Here is a 13,620-nt window from a genome sequence, read left to right as displayed (position 1 = left end):
TAGCATAACCTATAGATTTTTTTATATTAAAAATAAAGTAATTTTTGAATTAGGTGATGCAATTTTTCATGAAGAGAAATTTCATTTTAAATAAAAAAATAGTGGGGGAGGGGGGGGGGGGCCAAGAATTTAGACAAAATATTTTTTTGTGAAACTAGTTCTTTTACTCCTCTAGACAATAAAGAAAATTTTGAATTAAGAATGAGTAAAAGAGTTAGAATTGAAAAAGATTTTGGTCCTGACTATTATATTTATAATATTGAGGAAAATTCAAATTCTCTACAAGAAGTTTTAGCATCACTTGATTTTGTGTTTTGGAAAAAGGCTACGAATGATGAGATAGATTCACTAATTTCTAATAAAACTTAGAAATTAGTTGAGTTATCATCGAATTATAAAACTATAGCGTGTAAATGGGTCTTTAGAAAAAAATTTAGACTGGATGGAACAGTTGAAAAATTCAAGGCTAGGCTTGTCGAAAAAGCTTTTTAACAAAAAGTTGACATTGATTTTTTTGACACCTTTTTTCTGGTTACAAGAATAACATCTATTAGATTATTGTTTGTCGTTGCAGCAATCTATAATTTAAAAATTCATCAAATTAATTTTTAATTAGTTTTTTTGAATGGGGCATAGATGAAGAAACTAATATAAATCAACCAGAATGCTTTGTAGAGCCTGACTAAGAAAAAAAGTGTGTAAGTTGACAAAATTCTTATATAGCTTAAAATTTAAAACAAACTCTTAAATAGTGGCATGAGAAATTTGACTCTTGCATGATTGAGAATGGTTATAAGCCAAACAAGAGTGATAAATGTATTTATTATAAATTTTGGAATAATTTTCATGTTATTATTAGCATATATGTGAATGATTTATTGATATTTGGTTTTAATTTGCATATTATAGATGAAACAAAAAACATGCTTAATAATCATTTCGATATAAAAGATCTTGGTGAGACTAATTTTATTTTGGGTATGAAAATTACCAAAACATGTGATTGTATTTTTCTTGATCAATCGCATTATATAGAAAAATTATTAAAGAAATATAATTATGTTGGATGCAAACATGTTGTTACTCCTTTTGATCTTAATGTTCATTTATTTTCTGTTGAAAATGATGATGATGTGATTAATCAAAAGGAATATGCTAGCATGATTGGTAGTTTACTTTATGCGACTGATTGTACTAGATTTGACATTGCTTATGTAGTAGGAGTACTTAGTAGATTTACTACCAAACCAGGAAGAGAATATTGGTTTACAATGGATCAGATAATGAAATATTTATCCCGTACAAAATATTATGGTTTGTTTTTATAGAAAATATCCTATTGTACTCAAAGGCTTCAGTGATGCCGATTGGAATACCTTGTTAGGTGATTCTCTTTCAACTACTGGTCATATTTTTACCTTGGGTGGTAGTGCTGTATATTGAAAGTCTAAAAGACAAACTATTATTGCTAACTCAACTATGGATGTTGAGCTTATAGTTTTGGCTTTAGCGAGTGAGGAATCAAACTGGTTGAGAGACCTACTACATGAGATTTCATTGTGGGAAAAATCAATTCTACTCATATTAATTCATTATGATAGTAGTGCTAATATTGGTAAAGTACAAAATAGTTATTACAATGGTAAATCCAGACCAATAAGAAGAAAACACAGTACTGTGGATCATATTTAAGTAGTGGTATCATTAACGTAGATTATATTAAATCATGTGATAATTTAGCAGATCTATTGACCAAGACCTTGATAAGAGAAAGAGTCTGAAATACATTGAGGGGAATGAGATTAAAGTCCATATATTCATGAACCACATATGAAGATACCCAATCCAGAGATCAGAGATCCTGAGAAGTTCAATGGAAAGAACGAACCATTTGGTAGTCGTAAGCTATTTATTTTATTTGAGAGTTTTTCCATTCCTATGGTATAAGTGCATTCATCCTGTAATGATTGAGAGGATGAGTTGTTTTAAATACTACTCTTAATGAAAATTTGTAACTCTTATGAGTAACGTGTCAGAGTTACAGAAGTACCTTTAACAGATTTCACTTATGTGAGTGTGGGGGTGGGGCCGCTCTCTATGAGAATTAGGTTTGTTCTCAAATACACTCATGAAGCCAGGAATAGCACAAGGTCATAATGTGCTAGCTAATAAAACTCATGTTATCTGTGAACAATCATTTTTTATTTTCCTTTATAAGTTATAGTTCAACTATGAGACTGCTACTAACTCTGAAGTAAAAATTATTGTTTCACTAAATGATGGTTTACCTTCATGATGTATAATAATTTTTCTTTACCTAGAAGTATCTCTCTTATTTATATTTTTAATCATTAAAAAATAGTGGGAGAATGTTGGTATTTTTTAATAGATTGTATTTGTTGGTAAGATTTTTTTTTTTTAATAAAACTGTTACGCATTCCTTTGATTTTTTTGTTGAGGAAGTTTTAACCAAATCATTCAAATTGCACATGTTAAAAATATTCAAATTGGTTTTAACGGATGAGGCTAGCTGTTTGTATCCTTTTCGGTTTTCAAGAATCTAGGAGAAGGAGACCAGCGCATGATGGGATCTCAAAAATAAATTAACGTATAGTTTTTTTTTTTTGAAAAAAAAATAAAGGCTTTAAGAGATAGAGTACTGGGGTCTACGTTGGAAAAAAAAAAGTTGAAGTTTTTTGTCTTACAAAGAAAAGAAGGTAGTGTTTAGAGATTATTGAAAATTTTTCAGATGAAAAAGGAGTGTTATTTTTAGAGGAGTTTTAGACTCAATCACATGTACAGACTTGATTCGAGTTATACGACGATCTGTTGGGCTAGCTCTTATATCATGAAAGAGACAAATCAAGAGGAAATCTATTGCACTGGTTTATCTAAAACTTTACATATCTCAGATAGGGGTGTAAACTCAAATCGAAAAATCGAAAAATTGGTCCACCGGTCCGGTCCGGAACCGGTTTTTAAAATGTAAAAACCGGCCGGTTCCGGTTTTAGGATTTTTTGGACCGGACCGAACCGGATTGGACCGGTTGATTAAAAAAATAAAAAATAATATTTTTATATATAAATTTTATACAAAATATTTTAAATATATATTAGATATTAATATAAATAAGTTTTATATATAATGTATAATTATAAATTTATACATTAAATGTTAATTTATAATTTCATATATATATATACATATATATGAAATAATTTCATATTATAATTTATAAATTATTACATTAAATGTTAATACTAATATATAAGTTTATAAATAATACTAATAGTCTAATATAGACTATAGATTATAGTTATACTTATAATTAATACTAAAAGTTTTTACTAAAAGATTATAACTAATACTAATACTTATAATTAATACTAAAAGTTGTTTTTTTTTTTTATAAACAAAATTTTAATGACAAATTGTGAAATTTATATTTTAAAAAAACTGAAAAATCGGACCGGACCGGACCGAAAATCGGTAAAACTGAAAGTACCGGTTTAGGAGGGTAATCGGTACGTAATCGGTTTTGGAAAATACAAAACCGGTACATACCGGTTCGGTCTTAGATTTTGTCCAAAATTGGACCGGACCGGATTGGTTACACCCCTAATCTCAGATGTCTTGAATCTTCTTAAAGAGAGTTAGATTTTTGTATCTCAGTTCAAACTCATTCCATTTGAATTTTATATTTTATTACTCTGTATCACCTAACACATTCTAATGTCAACAAACCTAATCTCCTTGGAAAGTTGGTATTCCTCTCTCTGTAAACTTTAGGTTACTACTTTCTCCATCTTTAGCCAGAAAATCTATGCATGCTATGCATGTTAATTTCTCTACAGCCAAGCTTGATAGAACGAGGGAACTTTCAGAATCCAACCTGAATATCCTCCCAAGTTCCTCTGTATTCCCAATTCAACGTACTACCCTTGGTCATCGAGAGCTTAAACTTGCAAGTGTTTAACTAATTTGACCGACCTTCTCAGATAACTAGGAGTACTTGGGTTACAACTTACAAATCAAGGAAGGTGCAAAGAAAGTCAGTCACAAGCAAAAGTACTGTAGTTTGGAGTTGAAAAAACGACAGCCTTGCAAATACAATAATGGTAACAATGAAGAACATGAATAGAAGCTGTAACACGATGACATTAGAAGTGTGCAAAACTACTTTCGCACGTCTTTCTCACGGAGTCATGGGATGCGCTGGAAAAGTATAGAAAATAACAACTATTTTGAAAATGAGAAATGATAGTTGCAGTCATAAGTGTGCAAGCGTCGCTTTAAAAAAAAAGTGAATAAATACGATATTCACATAAAAAAATTAATTTTTTAATAATAAATTTTATTTTTTTTTCAAAACGACTATATAATACTTGTATATTTTACAATTATATGTAACATTACTCTGGGTACTCTCATGACTCGTGACAGTCCAATAAAGCTGGGGCCGCGTCGTCAGTTGGACTGCCTAATTCTGAAATACGAGTCATATTCAAGTTCAGTTTTTGGCTCATATTGATGTGAATAATTCATCATTAGGTCCTCAGTAAGGTTCCATGTGTTCAATATGAAAATGTGTTCCACAACCTGAAAAAGTCCAACCTGCTCCCCATTTTTTCTTCCTTTCACGTTCTCAAAATTCAAACCAAAAGCCAAAAGGGAGAAAAGGGTGTGAATATTGTGCTGTCCGACGCCTCCTCATAAGTAGATATCGCAGCAATGAAATTTGGAGTACTGTCTAGGAAGACCTCTGTAAAAAAAAAAAACCTCTCTTTTACTCGCGAAATATACGATATTATAAGCTATGATGCCTAGGAAAGATGTGTTCGTTAAGCTGATTATCATGGTGTTTGTGTACGTAAGTGCAATTCTTGACTGCGGAGAGAGCTCTTACTCTGGCGAGGGTGGGTATCATGATGAAATGCGGCGTCTGGCTTTGGTTAAGGCTACACATATCATCCGCAACGGAGTTTCTCCACCCCAGAGCCATTCAACACCACCGGCGGTATGCTTTTTGGCTTCGTTTTCTTTAATAATAAAAAAAAAGAAACAGAGTTATTATTGGCAATTTGGTACACAATCGATGAGACTAAGGCTATGAATTTGGGTATGGTTGTCATGAACTTGTGATGATGGATGCAGGTATCACCACGATCACGTGTTCACCACGCGACAGAGTATGGTGCTGATCCTACAGGGAGATTGGACAGCACTGAAGCACTACAGCAAGCTCTTTCTGATGCCTTTGGATCCCATGTTGATGCTCATTTGATGGAAGGTGTTGCTGATCTTGGAGGCGCAGAGCTTCATCTTGATGGAGGGACATACAAGATCAGCCATTCCCTACGTTTACCAAATATTAGTGGTGGTAACTTCATGGTACGTGCATTATGCCATAAAATCTTATGCTTAATTCCATTTTTAAAGCTAAGAGATCATTTTGCTAAATTATCATTAATTTCTTAATGTAATTTTATTTTTTGATCTTTGGGATCATATATATATAATTATGCTATGGCATGACAGATTCATGGCGGATCGCTTCGTGCATCGGACGATTTTCCAACAAATCGCCATCTGATCGAGTTGTGGCCATCCTCGGCTTCTTTCTTGTATGAAGACATTACACTCAAGGACCTTATGATAAACTCTAATTTTAGAGGTGGTGGCATCTCCATTATCAATTCCCTTAGAACAACCATAGACAATTGTTATGTCACACATTTCACTACAAATGGTATACTCATAGAAGGTGGGCATGAGACATACATTAGAAATTCTTTCATTGGCCAACACATCAATGTCGGTGGCGACGGTGGCGAAAAGGACTTCTCCGGCATTGGAATCAACATCAAGGGCAACGACAATGCAGTCACCGATGTGGTAATTTTCTCTGCATCAATAGGAATTATGATATCAGGACAAGCAAACATGATCACCGGTGTACATTGTTACAACAAGGCCACCCAATGGGGTGGGAGTGGAGTATACATCAAGGCACCCGGTTTGACTCAAACCCGAATTGTGAACTGTTACTTTGATTTCACTGGTGTTGTGGCTGAGGACCCGGTCCAACTCCACATAACCGGCTCATTCTTCCTTGGAAACGCATTCGTTTTGATAAAGTCGTTGGCGGGTGTTGTGTGTGGGGTGAATATTGTTGATAATATGTTCTCGGGTGATTATACAGGGGTCAAAATAGTTCAATTAGATCAATCAAATGGACCATTCAAGACTATTGAAGAAGTCATTGTTGATCGAAATACTGTAAGAGGCATGGTTCGCAAGTCAACGGTAGCTAGAGGGTCGGTGTGGAGAAATGGAACCAGATGGACCGTTGATTTCTCAAAGGTCCTATTATTTCCTAACCTAATAAAAAACGTGCAATACACATTGCATGCAGGTGCTGCATTTCCTACCCATACTTTGAGAAATGTATCAGAAAATCGTGTCACGGTGGAGTCGGAAATGCCCATATCAGCAACACTGCATGTGTCGGTGGACCAAAGCATGGTTGGGTACATATGATCATTAAAGCTCATGATTTGCAACTTTTTTTTTTTTTTTTTAAATTGTTTTGTGTAGTTTTTGAGATATATATTTAAATGATGGACAGTCAAGATTGTGATGATATCTAATTGTCCCCACCTTTGTGGCAAAATAAAGAAAAAACAAAAAGATCGACAGTCAAAAATTTAATGATTTTCTCTAATTGATCTTTGCCTTGATTGACGGCTAAAACATCGTGCATGGTCTAAACTGTATTAAAAGTCAAACTGGGACTTTGGAAATTTCTGATCAATTGGACTCCAGCCATCTTGGTTATTCTACTTCGAAAAATTATTTTCATCAATTATTATTTATTATTTAATATAATTAACTATATAATATAAAAATTCTCCACACCTTATAAATAAATAGTGGCTGCTCATTCTATGTCGGCTGTTGACTGTTGTCAATCTCTCCCAAAATTAGTTCTCCCAAAAGGAAAGCAATTCTATCTTGCCTCTCTGGCACGAAAGGCTTGGATTTTCCAGGAGTAATACGATGTAAATGCAGATTTTTAAACTGTTATATTAATAAAAAAATAATATTTATAGTTTTAAAATGTATAAATCTCGTACACTGATTTTTAATTAAAAAATAGATAAATTTATAATTCACATAAAAAAATTAATTTTAATATAGATCATATTTTTTTTTTAAAAAAAGAGCTTGTAAAACTTGTCTATACTTTAATATTGTATATAGCATTACTCTTTATTAATATTGGTCTGATTGTGCTAGTAAATCGACGTTAAAGATGTTGGGAAGCTGTGTACGTAGCACAAACAGGTAGAGCAATATTTATTACTTAAAGGTTCTGGCTTGACTTTAGCCACCAAAAAACACCATGAAACTGCATATATATATATATATATATATATATATACACACACATATACACACACATATATAGACGAGATGAGAATAAATATCCCATGCAAACTAGTGTTCATGGGATGGAAGATTTGCAATGAATTTTGCCCTACTGCCTCTCATATATGCCAACATTTTTTCATAGTCGGGAAGGTTCTCTTTGATCACAGGAACTTGTTTAAAGTCCTGAATCCAAGCATGCAAGCGAGGCAAAGTGCTAGGATTTTGCACTTCCACGCCTACTGCTTCTTCCATGCCTGAAAACCAATAAGCCAGCCATCCGTATGCAATGTCGGCCATTCCTATGCTATCGCCGCTGAAAAACTTCTTGTTCCCAAGGGCTTTCTCGTCCAAGATCTTCAGAACTTCCAGCGCCTCTCTTGTTGCCTTTTCGTGTTCTTCTCCAGCAGTTTGGAAAAATGCATGGAAAACGGGGGCCTAGAAATATGGAGTCAGAGAAACAAACGAAAAACAAAATGACTACCTCCAAGCTTTCTGGTGAAACAAACACATCCTAGTGGACTTGGATTTTCAGAGGAAAAAAACAAGAATTGGTTTGTATGTGCAAATCAGTTTGTAAACAGAAGAGATATCTTTTTATATTAATTAGCAGTAGATCAAAGGAGATCCTCATGATAAAGATAGAAGTTTCTTCTCTCAAGGGAGAAAATCCTTTATGCTGGGCTAAATGATGGGCCCAAATCACAACCCAGATATGTGGTTTGGGTTGGACTGGGCCAGAGGCAAGGCCTAGCCATATCACATGAATTGAGCTAAACAAATAATCTGGATCAGGGCTCGGGTAGGAGAGAGACTCGAGACAGAAAGCATGTCGCATTTAATGCAGCCCAAGATAGAAACCATGCCGTATCCAATGCGGCCCAGAGCAGAAGGAATGCCGCATTCAATACGATCCAAGACTCAAGCAACGCGCAACAAGCCTGAGCCCTTCATGGCTCGATAAGGAGATGGCACAGGAGCAACTCGGTGAATCAACAATACAAGCATATTATCTCTTGCTATGCAACACCCTACTATGGTGGTGACCTGGTCGATAACTATAATAGGACACTACTAATAGCAGACACAGTAATCAGTCAATCTATCATTATAACCTTACACTGATCTCATCTTCATTATTGTTTATCATCTTCTTCTTCACCTTACTGACTTAAGCATCAGAGGATCAATAGACTCCGATGTCCCCCCACCCCCCAAGTTACTGTACATGTGATCACTCGTATACCGAGGGTGTGAAGTTGTCCAGACTCGCAAAATACGACATCAACACCTTTAGTAATTGGAATTGTATCCAAAAATGAGTCAAGGCTCTTTCATATGCATCTTTTGGAAGCAAGGGATTCTGTGGCCATGTTTCTTTGATGTATTCAAGGATGGCAAGTGACTCAGAGATGGGATTGCTACCATGAACTAGCACAGGGACTTTCTTATGAACAGGGTTGTATCGCAATAGCAATTGACTCTTGCTGTTGGGAACGTCTTCTTCTATATAGTCGTATTTCAAGCCTTTCAACTTCAGAGCCCATATCACTCTGTGGCTGAATGGGCTTGCCCCAGAATCCCAGTAGCTTCACTTCTTCCATTAATGTCGTTGAGAAATCAAAGGGGCGTGCATGGGATCATATATAGGTGGATCTACTAACACTCTTGACTGCAGGCTCTTATAGCGACAATAGTATTTTCTTTCTTGGCCAATAAGTTTCCAGCTCGTTTAATAAACTGGGGAACATTTTGACCTCTCTCGCTAATAAACAACGGAAATTTTATTTAATTTGTACTATGGATAGAGACCACCTTCATTAAACAATTCCAGTAGTTTATAATTCCAAAGGCAATTAAATAACAATTAAGTTGCGTCTACCCCTCATCTTGTGAAGGTTTTCTAAAGCGTATTGGCCTAAAAAAAAAGAAGTCCACGTCGCAACCACTAGTCTGAGTAAAATAATTAAAGATTTAAGCAAAACAAGTCAAGGTTTTCACACTATGGATAAAGGCAAGCATATATAATTCAAGGATTATCATGATCAGTACAAGCAGGAACTTTCTTCGAAGCATGCATGTTTGCATTCAAGGTTTATCTTTATCAGAGTTCAGGATTTGGGAGGTGGGTGTCATTTTCTTCCTTTATGATCCCGATAACAGATCAGCTATACCACGAGAACAACCTCTTGTCATGAGCTCTTCCTCCCAAGCTCTGCCCATTTACAGATAGGGTAAATTGATATAAAAGTAACGTTGGAGTGTATGTGGAGACTGATTTTAGAGTTGAAAAATATGTTTGCTAAAAGTTGGCTTGACATGCGCTCGACAGGTTCAAGCAAATCTTAAGTCTGAGAGTTCGCTCGAACTAGACGGTGTTTGCTCGAGTCCCGCTCGACACCCTGCTCGAGCTAATGTTGATTTGGTTGTTCGCTCGAGGTACGCTTGACACGCCGTTCGAGCGAAGTACGCATATTTTGAGAGAGAACAATTGTCTAGTGAGTACATATTGTGTGAGAGAGCAAAAATGTCCTAGAGAGTATGAGTTGAGATTGAGTGATTGTGATTTCTTTTGTTAAATAAGATTTATGCAGTACCGTAGACTTATGCAATTTGCCAAACCACGTATATTGTGCATCGTGTGCTTGATTGTGTATTTTGCACAATATTTCACAATAAGTAAATGATTATTTTATTATGAATCGGTATATAGAACATATTGATTTACATAACTTAAATGGTAATATTTTATTTTTAAAATTCAAATTTTAAAATTTAAATTGTAAATCAAATTATATCACGTAAGTAGTACGTAGTGTAAAATATTTAAAAGTGAATCACAATTCACTTTGGCATATATTTTATCATTCTCTTAATTATTAAAATATTACACAGAAATACTAATTAGTTTTTCACGTTCAAAAAAATAGCCAGGGGATACAAATTAAGAGGAAAACATGGAGACCCAAATCACAAGTTAATTTAGACGGACACTATTGATCTTGTGAAGATGACAGTAAGATTTCCCTCCTTAAACTTTTGAAAACGACAAACATTTCGTGATGATCAGGAAGGTTGTCTCTGATTACAGGAACTTCCTTAAAATTCAGGATCCATGCATGCAAGCGAGGGAACGTGTGATCTTCAAGCAGCTTCACCCCTACTATTTCTTCTATAACTCCCAACCATTCTGCAATCTGTCCAAAGGCAATGTCCACTATTCCAATCTCTTCCCCACCAAAAAATTTCTTGCTTCCGAGGGCATGTTCCTCGATGACTCTCAGCATCTCCACGGTGTCCTTCATGGCCTTCTCTTGTTCCTTGCCGCTACTTCTGTAGACTATCCACATTGCAGGGATCTAATTTTGGACATTGTAATGCAATCTATCAAATAACATACAGAGTTTTTGAGTTGTATCAAACTTCTGCTCATTTTCGAGTCCGGCCCGTTTAGATAGTGAAAGTATTTCATCTCATCTCATTTCATAATTATAATTTTCTTAAATTTTCATACAAAATATAATAAATAATTCAATTTTTTCAAATCTCAAAATAATAATAATATTAAAAAAATAATATTCTAATAATATTTTATTCAATTTTCATATAAAATCATCTCATCTCACTATCTAAATAAAGAAAACTACAGACATGCAGAAAAGATTTATTAAATATTTAATATTGTTAAAAATATCACACGGCTAATAATAAATGTTGTAGGATTTATTTTATATATTTATCTTAAATATATTTCTCAATTTGTCTAAACTTGTGAGTTCGAAAAAAGAATTCCAGGAAGAAGAAAGACAGAAGAAGAAGAAGACCCAACAAGGCAGACACGTACGTACCTTATCATCAGCAAACTTAACCCAAAAGCGAGCAATAGCTCTCTGCAAAGGGTCAAAGGGCAGCAAGGGATTCTGTGGCCACAACTCTTCGATGTATTCAAGGATAATCAGGGACTCGCAAATTGGTTTTCCAGCATGAAGAAGCACAGGGATTTTCTTGTAAACTGGATTGTGTTGAAGAAGGAGGGGACTTTTGTTGGAAAGATCTTCGTCTATGTATTCATAGGGTATGCCCTTTAGTTTCAGAGCCCATATCACTCTGTAACTAAAAGGACTAGGCCATGACCCGAGTAGCTTCAACTCAGCCATGCTTAGAGCTAGACTCGAGATTGAGAGAGAAAGAGAGAGAGATATGTTAACAATTCTACCAATAGTCTTATTGCTTGGACAATAAGCTTTACTGCTTCAAATTGATTTATTTATTGAACTCTTCAGCCTTCAAGCATCCAGCAACGGGTTGAATTCAAAATGGTGTGGTAGTCTTATTATTAAGACATTAATCTACCATATTTTGGGGCTATTTTCAACTTTTGATGTCAAAGGTTTTTATTTATTTTATTCTTTGATATACATCACCAAAATCTATTTTTCTATTTTATTTTATATTATAATTTTTATAATATATTATACATCAACTTATCTATTTTTTATTTATATCATTTAAATTTTTTTTTATTAATTTTAAATATTTTCTCTAACTATAATGAATTTACAATGTCTCGTATCTTTTAATATTTACATCTTCTCATCTTCAATATCTTTATCACCCGCAAAGTGATATCAAACAAAAAATGCATCAATGGTAATGGACTCTGAGAATAGTTTTAGTAAAAGACAAACACTTGTCGCCCTTTCTTTTTTCTCCACCCAAGTAAGTGAGATTTTCCTAGACTTTCTCTGCAACCGAACAAAGCCTAGGTAAGACTAGCAAAGCAAATATATACTAATTTATTCTAATCACAGTACATAGAAAAAAAAAAAACAGAGAGAAAGAATACTAAAGCACACAAAGAGCAAACTCAGAGTTTATTTCTCCACGAAATCCAACGTCCTAAACTTCCTCAATGTTTCAAGGCTTCAAGCCTCGCCAAATAGAAACCGTAAAGAGAGAACTTCTCGTCTGAATTGAAGCAGCCCGAATCGAGGACCAACAGAGATTGATAATGAACTTTGCAATATCCATTGGGAATGCTACATTTATTCTAAAAACTAAACGTGGTAGAGGGATTTCGTTAGGCGCAAATTAACTAAAACAGATACCAGATAAGCTACACTTAGGCAACACCTGGAGGGCAATTTCTTCTATTCCAGGCGCGAGATTATCAAAAGAGTAATCAAATTAGTCACAAGGCTGCATTTGGTTTCCAAATTCAGCTGAACTCAGTTAAGATCAGTCTAATTTTAAATTGAGTTTAATATCCAAATATTTAATTCTCAAATTAGTAAACTCATCCCAACTCAAAACCTTTTTATACATATGATTCACAACTTTTTTCAACTTAAAATATTTTTATACGTAGAACCCACAACCTTTTTCAATTTATCATAAAAAGTACTAAACTCATTTTAACATCTAAATATACTTTAAACTCAGTTTAGATGAGCTCTATATAACTCATTTCATTACTTAACTCACTACTATTTATAAAGAACTCAACTCAACTAACTTCAGCTCAATATCTAAATGCAGCCAAGCAACACATTGGAGGACAATTTCGTCGAGTGTCAAGATTAGTGGCATTGAAGAAAAATGGTATAAATTGTCGACAATTCACATGATTGGTATCACATTACTATTAAGAAAACATAACTTTAGGTTAAACTTTTCATATGTAATTTATTAATTTGCAAGTAAAATTTGTAATAGCTGAAGTGTTACCCGATAGCAACCTACCCTCTTTCTCGGACTTCTGTCCAAATTGTCTATACCCATTATAAATTATTCAATGTCATTTAAAAATAGAATGACTAGAGTATTTGATATATCACTCTCAAAGAAATGCATTTTTATCGATTGATTTGTAGTTTACTAATATGTCCTATTTTTATAGTAACAAATAAGAGGATGAGGTTGTAAGTTCCAGCCTCTTTGGATGAGCTATATCTTTATAAATATCGTAGTTTCTAATCATTACGAAATAATTAGTAGATTAATCACCTCGAGTATTCATACGTAAAGTTCTTTTATTTAAAAATTGGCCTGCAATGCACATCTTTAATTTTATTAATATGATAAGACTTAATTTATAATAGATTTTACTAGTAAAATTTTCTAGTAAACTAAATATTGGTAGGTCAATAAAACGGAATACTTGTTGTCTTCTAAATAGAATTTTTCAT

At 34.0% G+C, this 13,620-nt stretch overlaps 2 protein-coding genes and 1 pseudogene across 2 annotated transcripts; 1 reads left to right on the top strand and 2 right to left on the bottom strand.

Annotated features, from left to right (window-relative positions):
• The first annotated feature begins 4,654 nt into the window (after positions 1–4,654).
• On the top strand, positions 4,655–6,644 carry LOC109012868 (polygalacturonase QRT3-like). Its single transcript, XM_018994727.2, has 3 exons — positions 4,655–5,018; positions 5,156–5,392; positions 5,540–6,644. Exons 1-3 carry the CDS (start codon positions 4,818–4,820, stop codon positions 6,539–6,541), a joined length of 1,440 nt encoding a protein of 479 aa, XP_018850272.1. The 5' UTR covers positions 4,655–4,817; the 3' UTR covers positions 6,542–6,644.
• An 857-nt stretch (positions 6,645–7,501) lies between these two features.
• On the bottom strand, positions 7,502–9,036 carry LOC109012956 (annotated as a pseudogene).
• Positions 9,037–10,252: 1,216 nt separating this feature from the next.
• Positions 10,253–11,750, bottom strand: LOC109012872 (probable glutathione S-transferase). The gene is made up of 2 exons (XM_018994735.2): positions 11,281–11,750; positions 10,253–10,791 (listed from the first exon to the last, which is right to left on the bottom strand). The coding sequence occupies exons 1-2, from the start codon at positions 11,587–11,589 to the stop codon at positions 10,426–10,428; spliced, it is 675 nt and encodes a 224-aa protein (XP_018850280.1). The 5' UTR covers positions 11,590–11,750; the 3' UTR covers positions 10,253–10,425.
• Between the last annotated feature and the right edge of the window lie 1,870 nt (positions 11,751–13,620).

Source organism: Juglans regia, chromosome 7, assembly GCF_001411555.2.
Source record: "Juglans regia cultivar Chandler chromosome 7, Walnut 2.0, whole genome shotgun sequence".
NCBI lineage: Eukaryota > Viridiplantae > Streptophyta > Magnoliopsida > Fagales > Juglandaceae > Juglans > Juglans regia.
The sequence above is the reverse complement of the archived record's forward strand: the minus strand, read 5'-3'. Positions and strand labels throughout refer to the sequence as shown.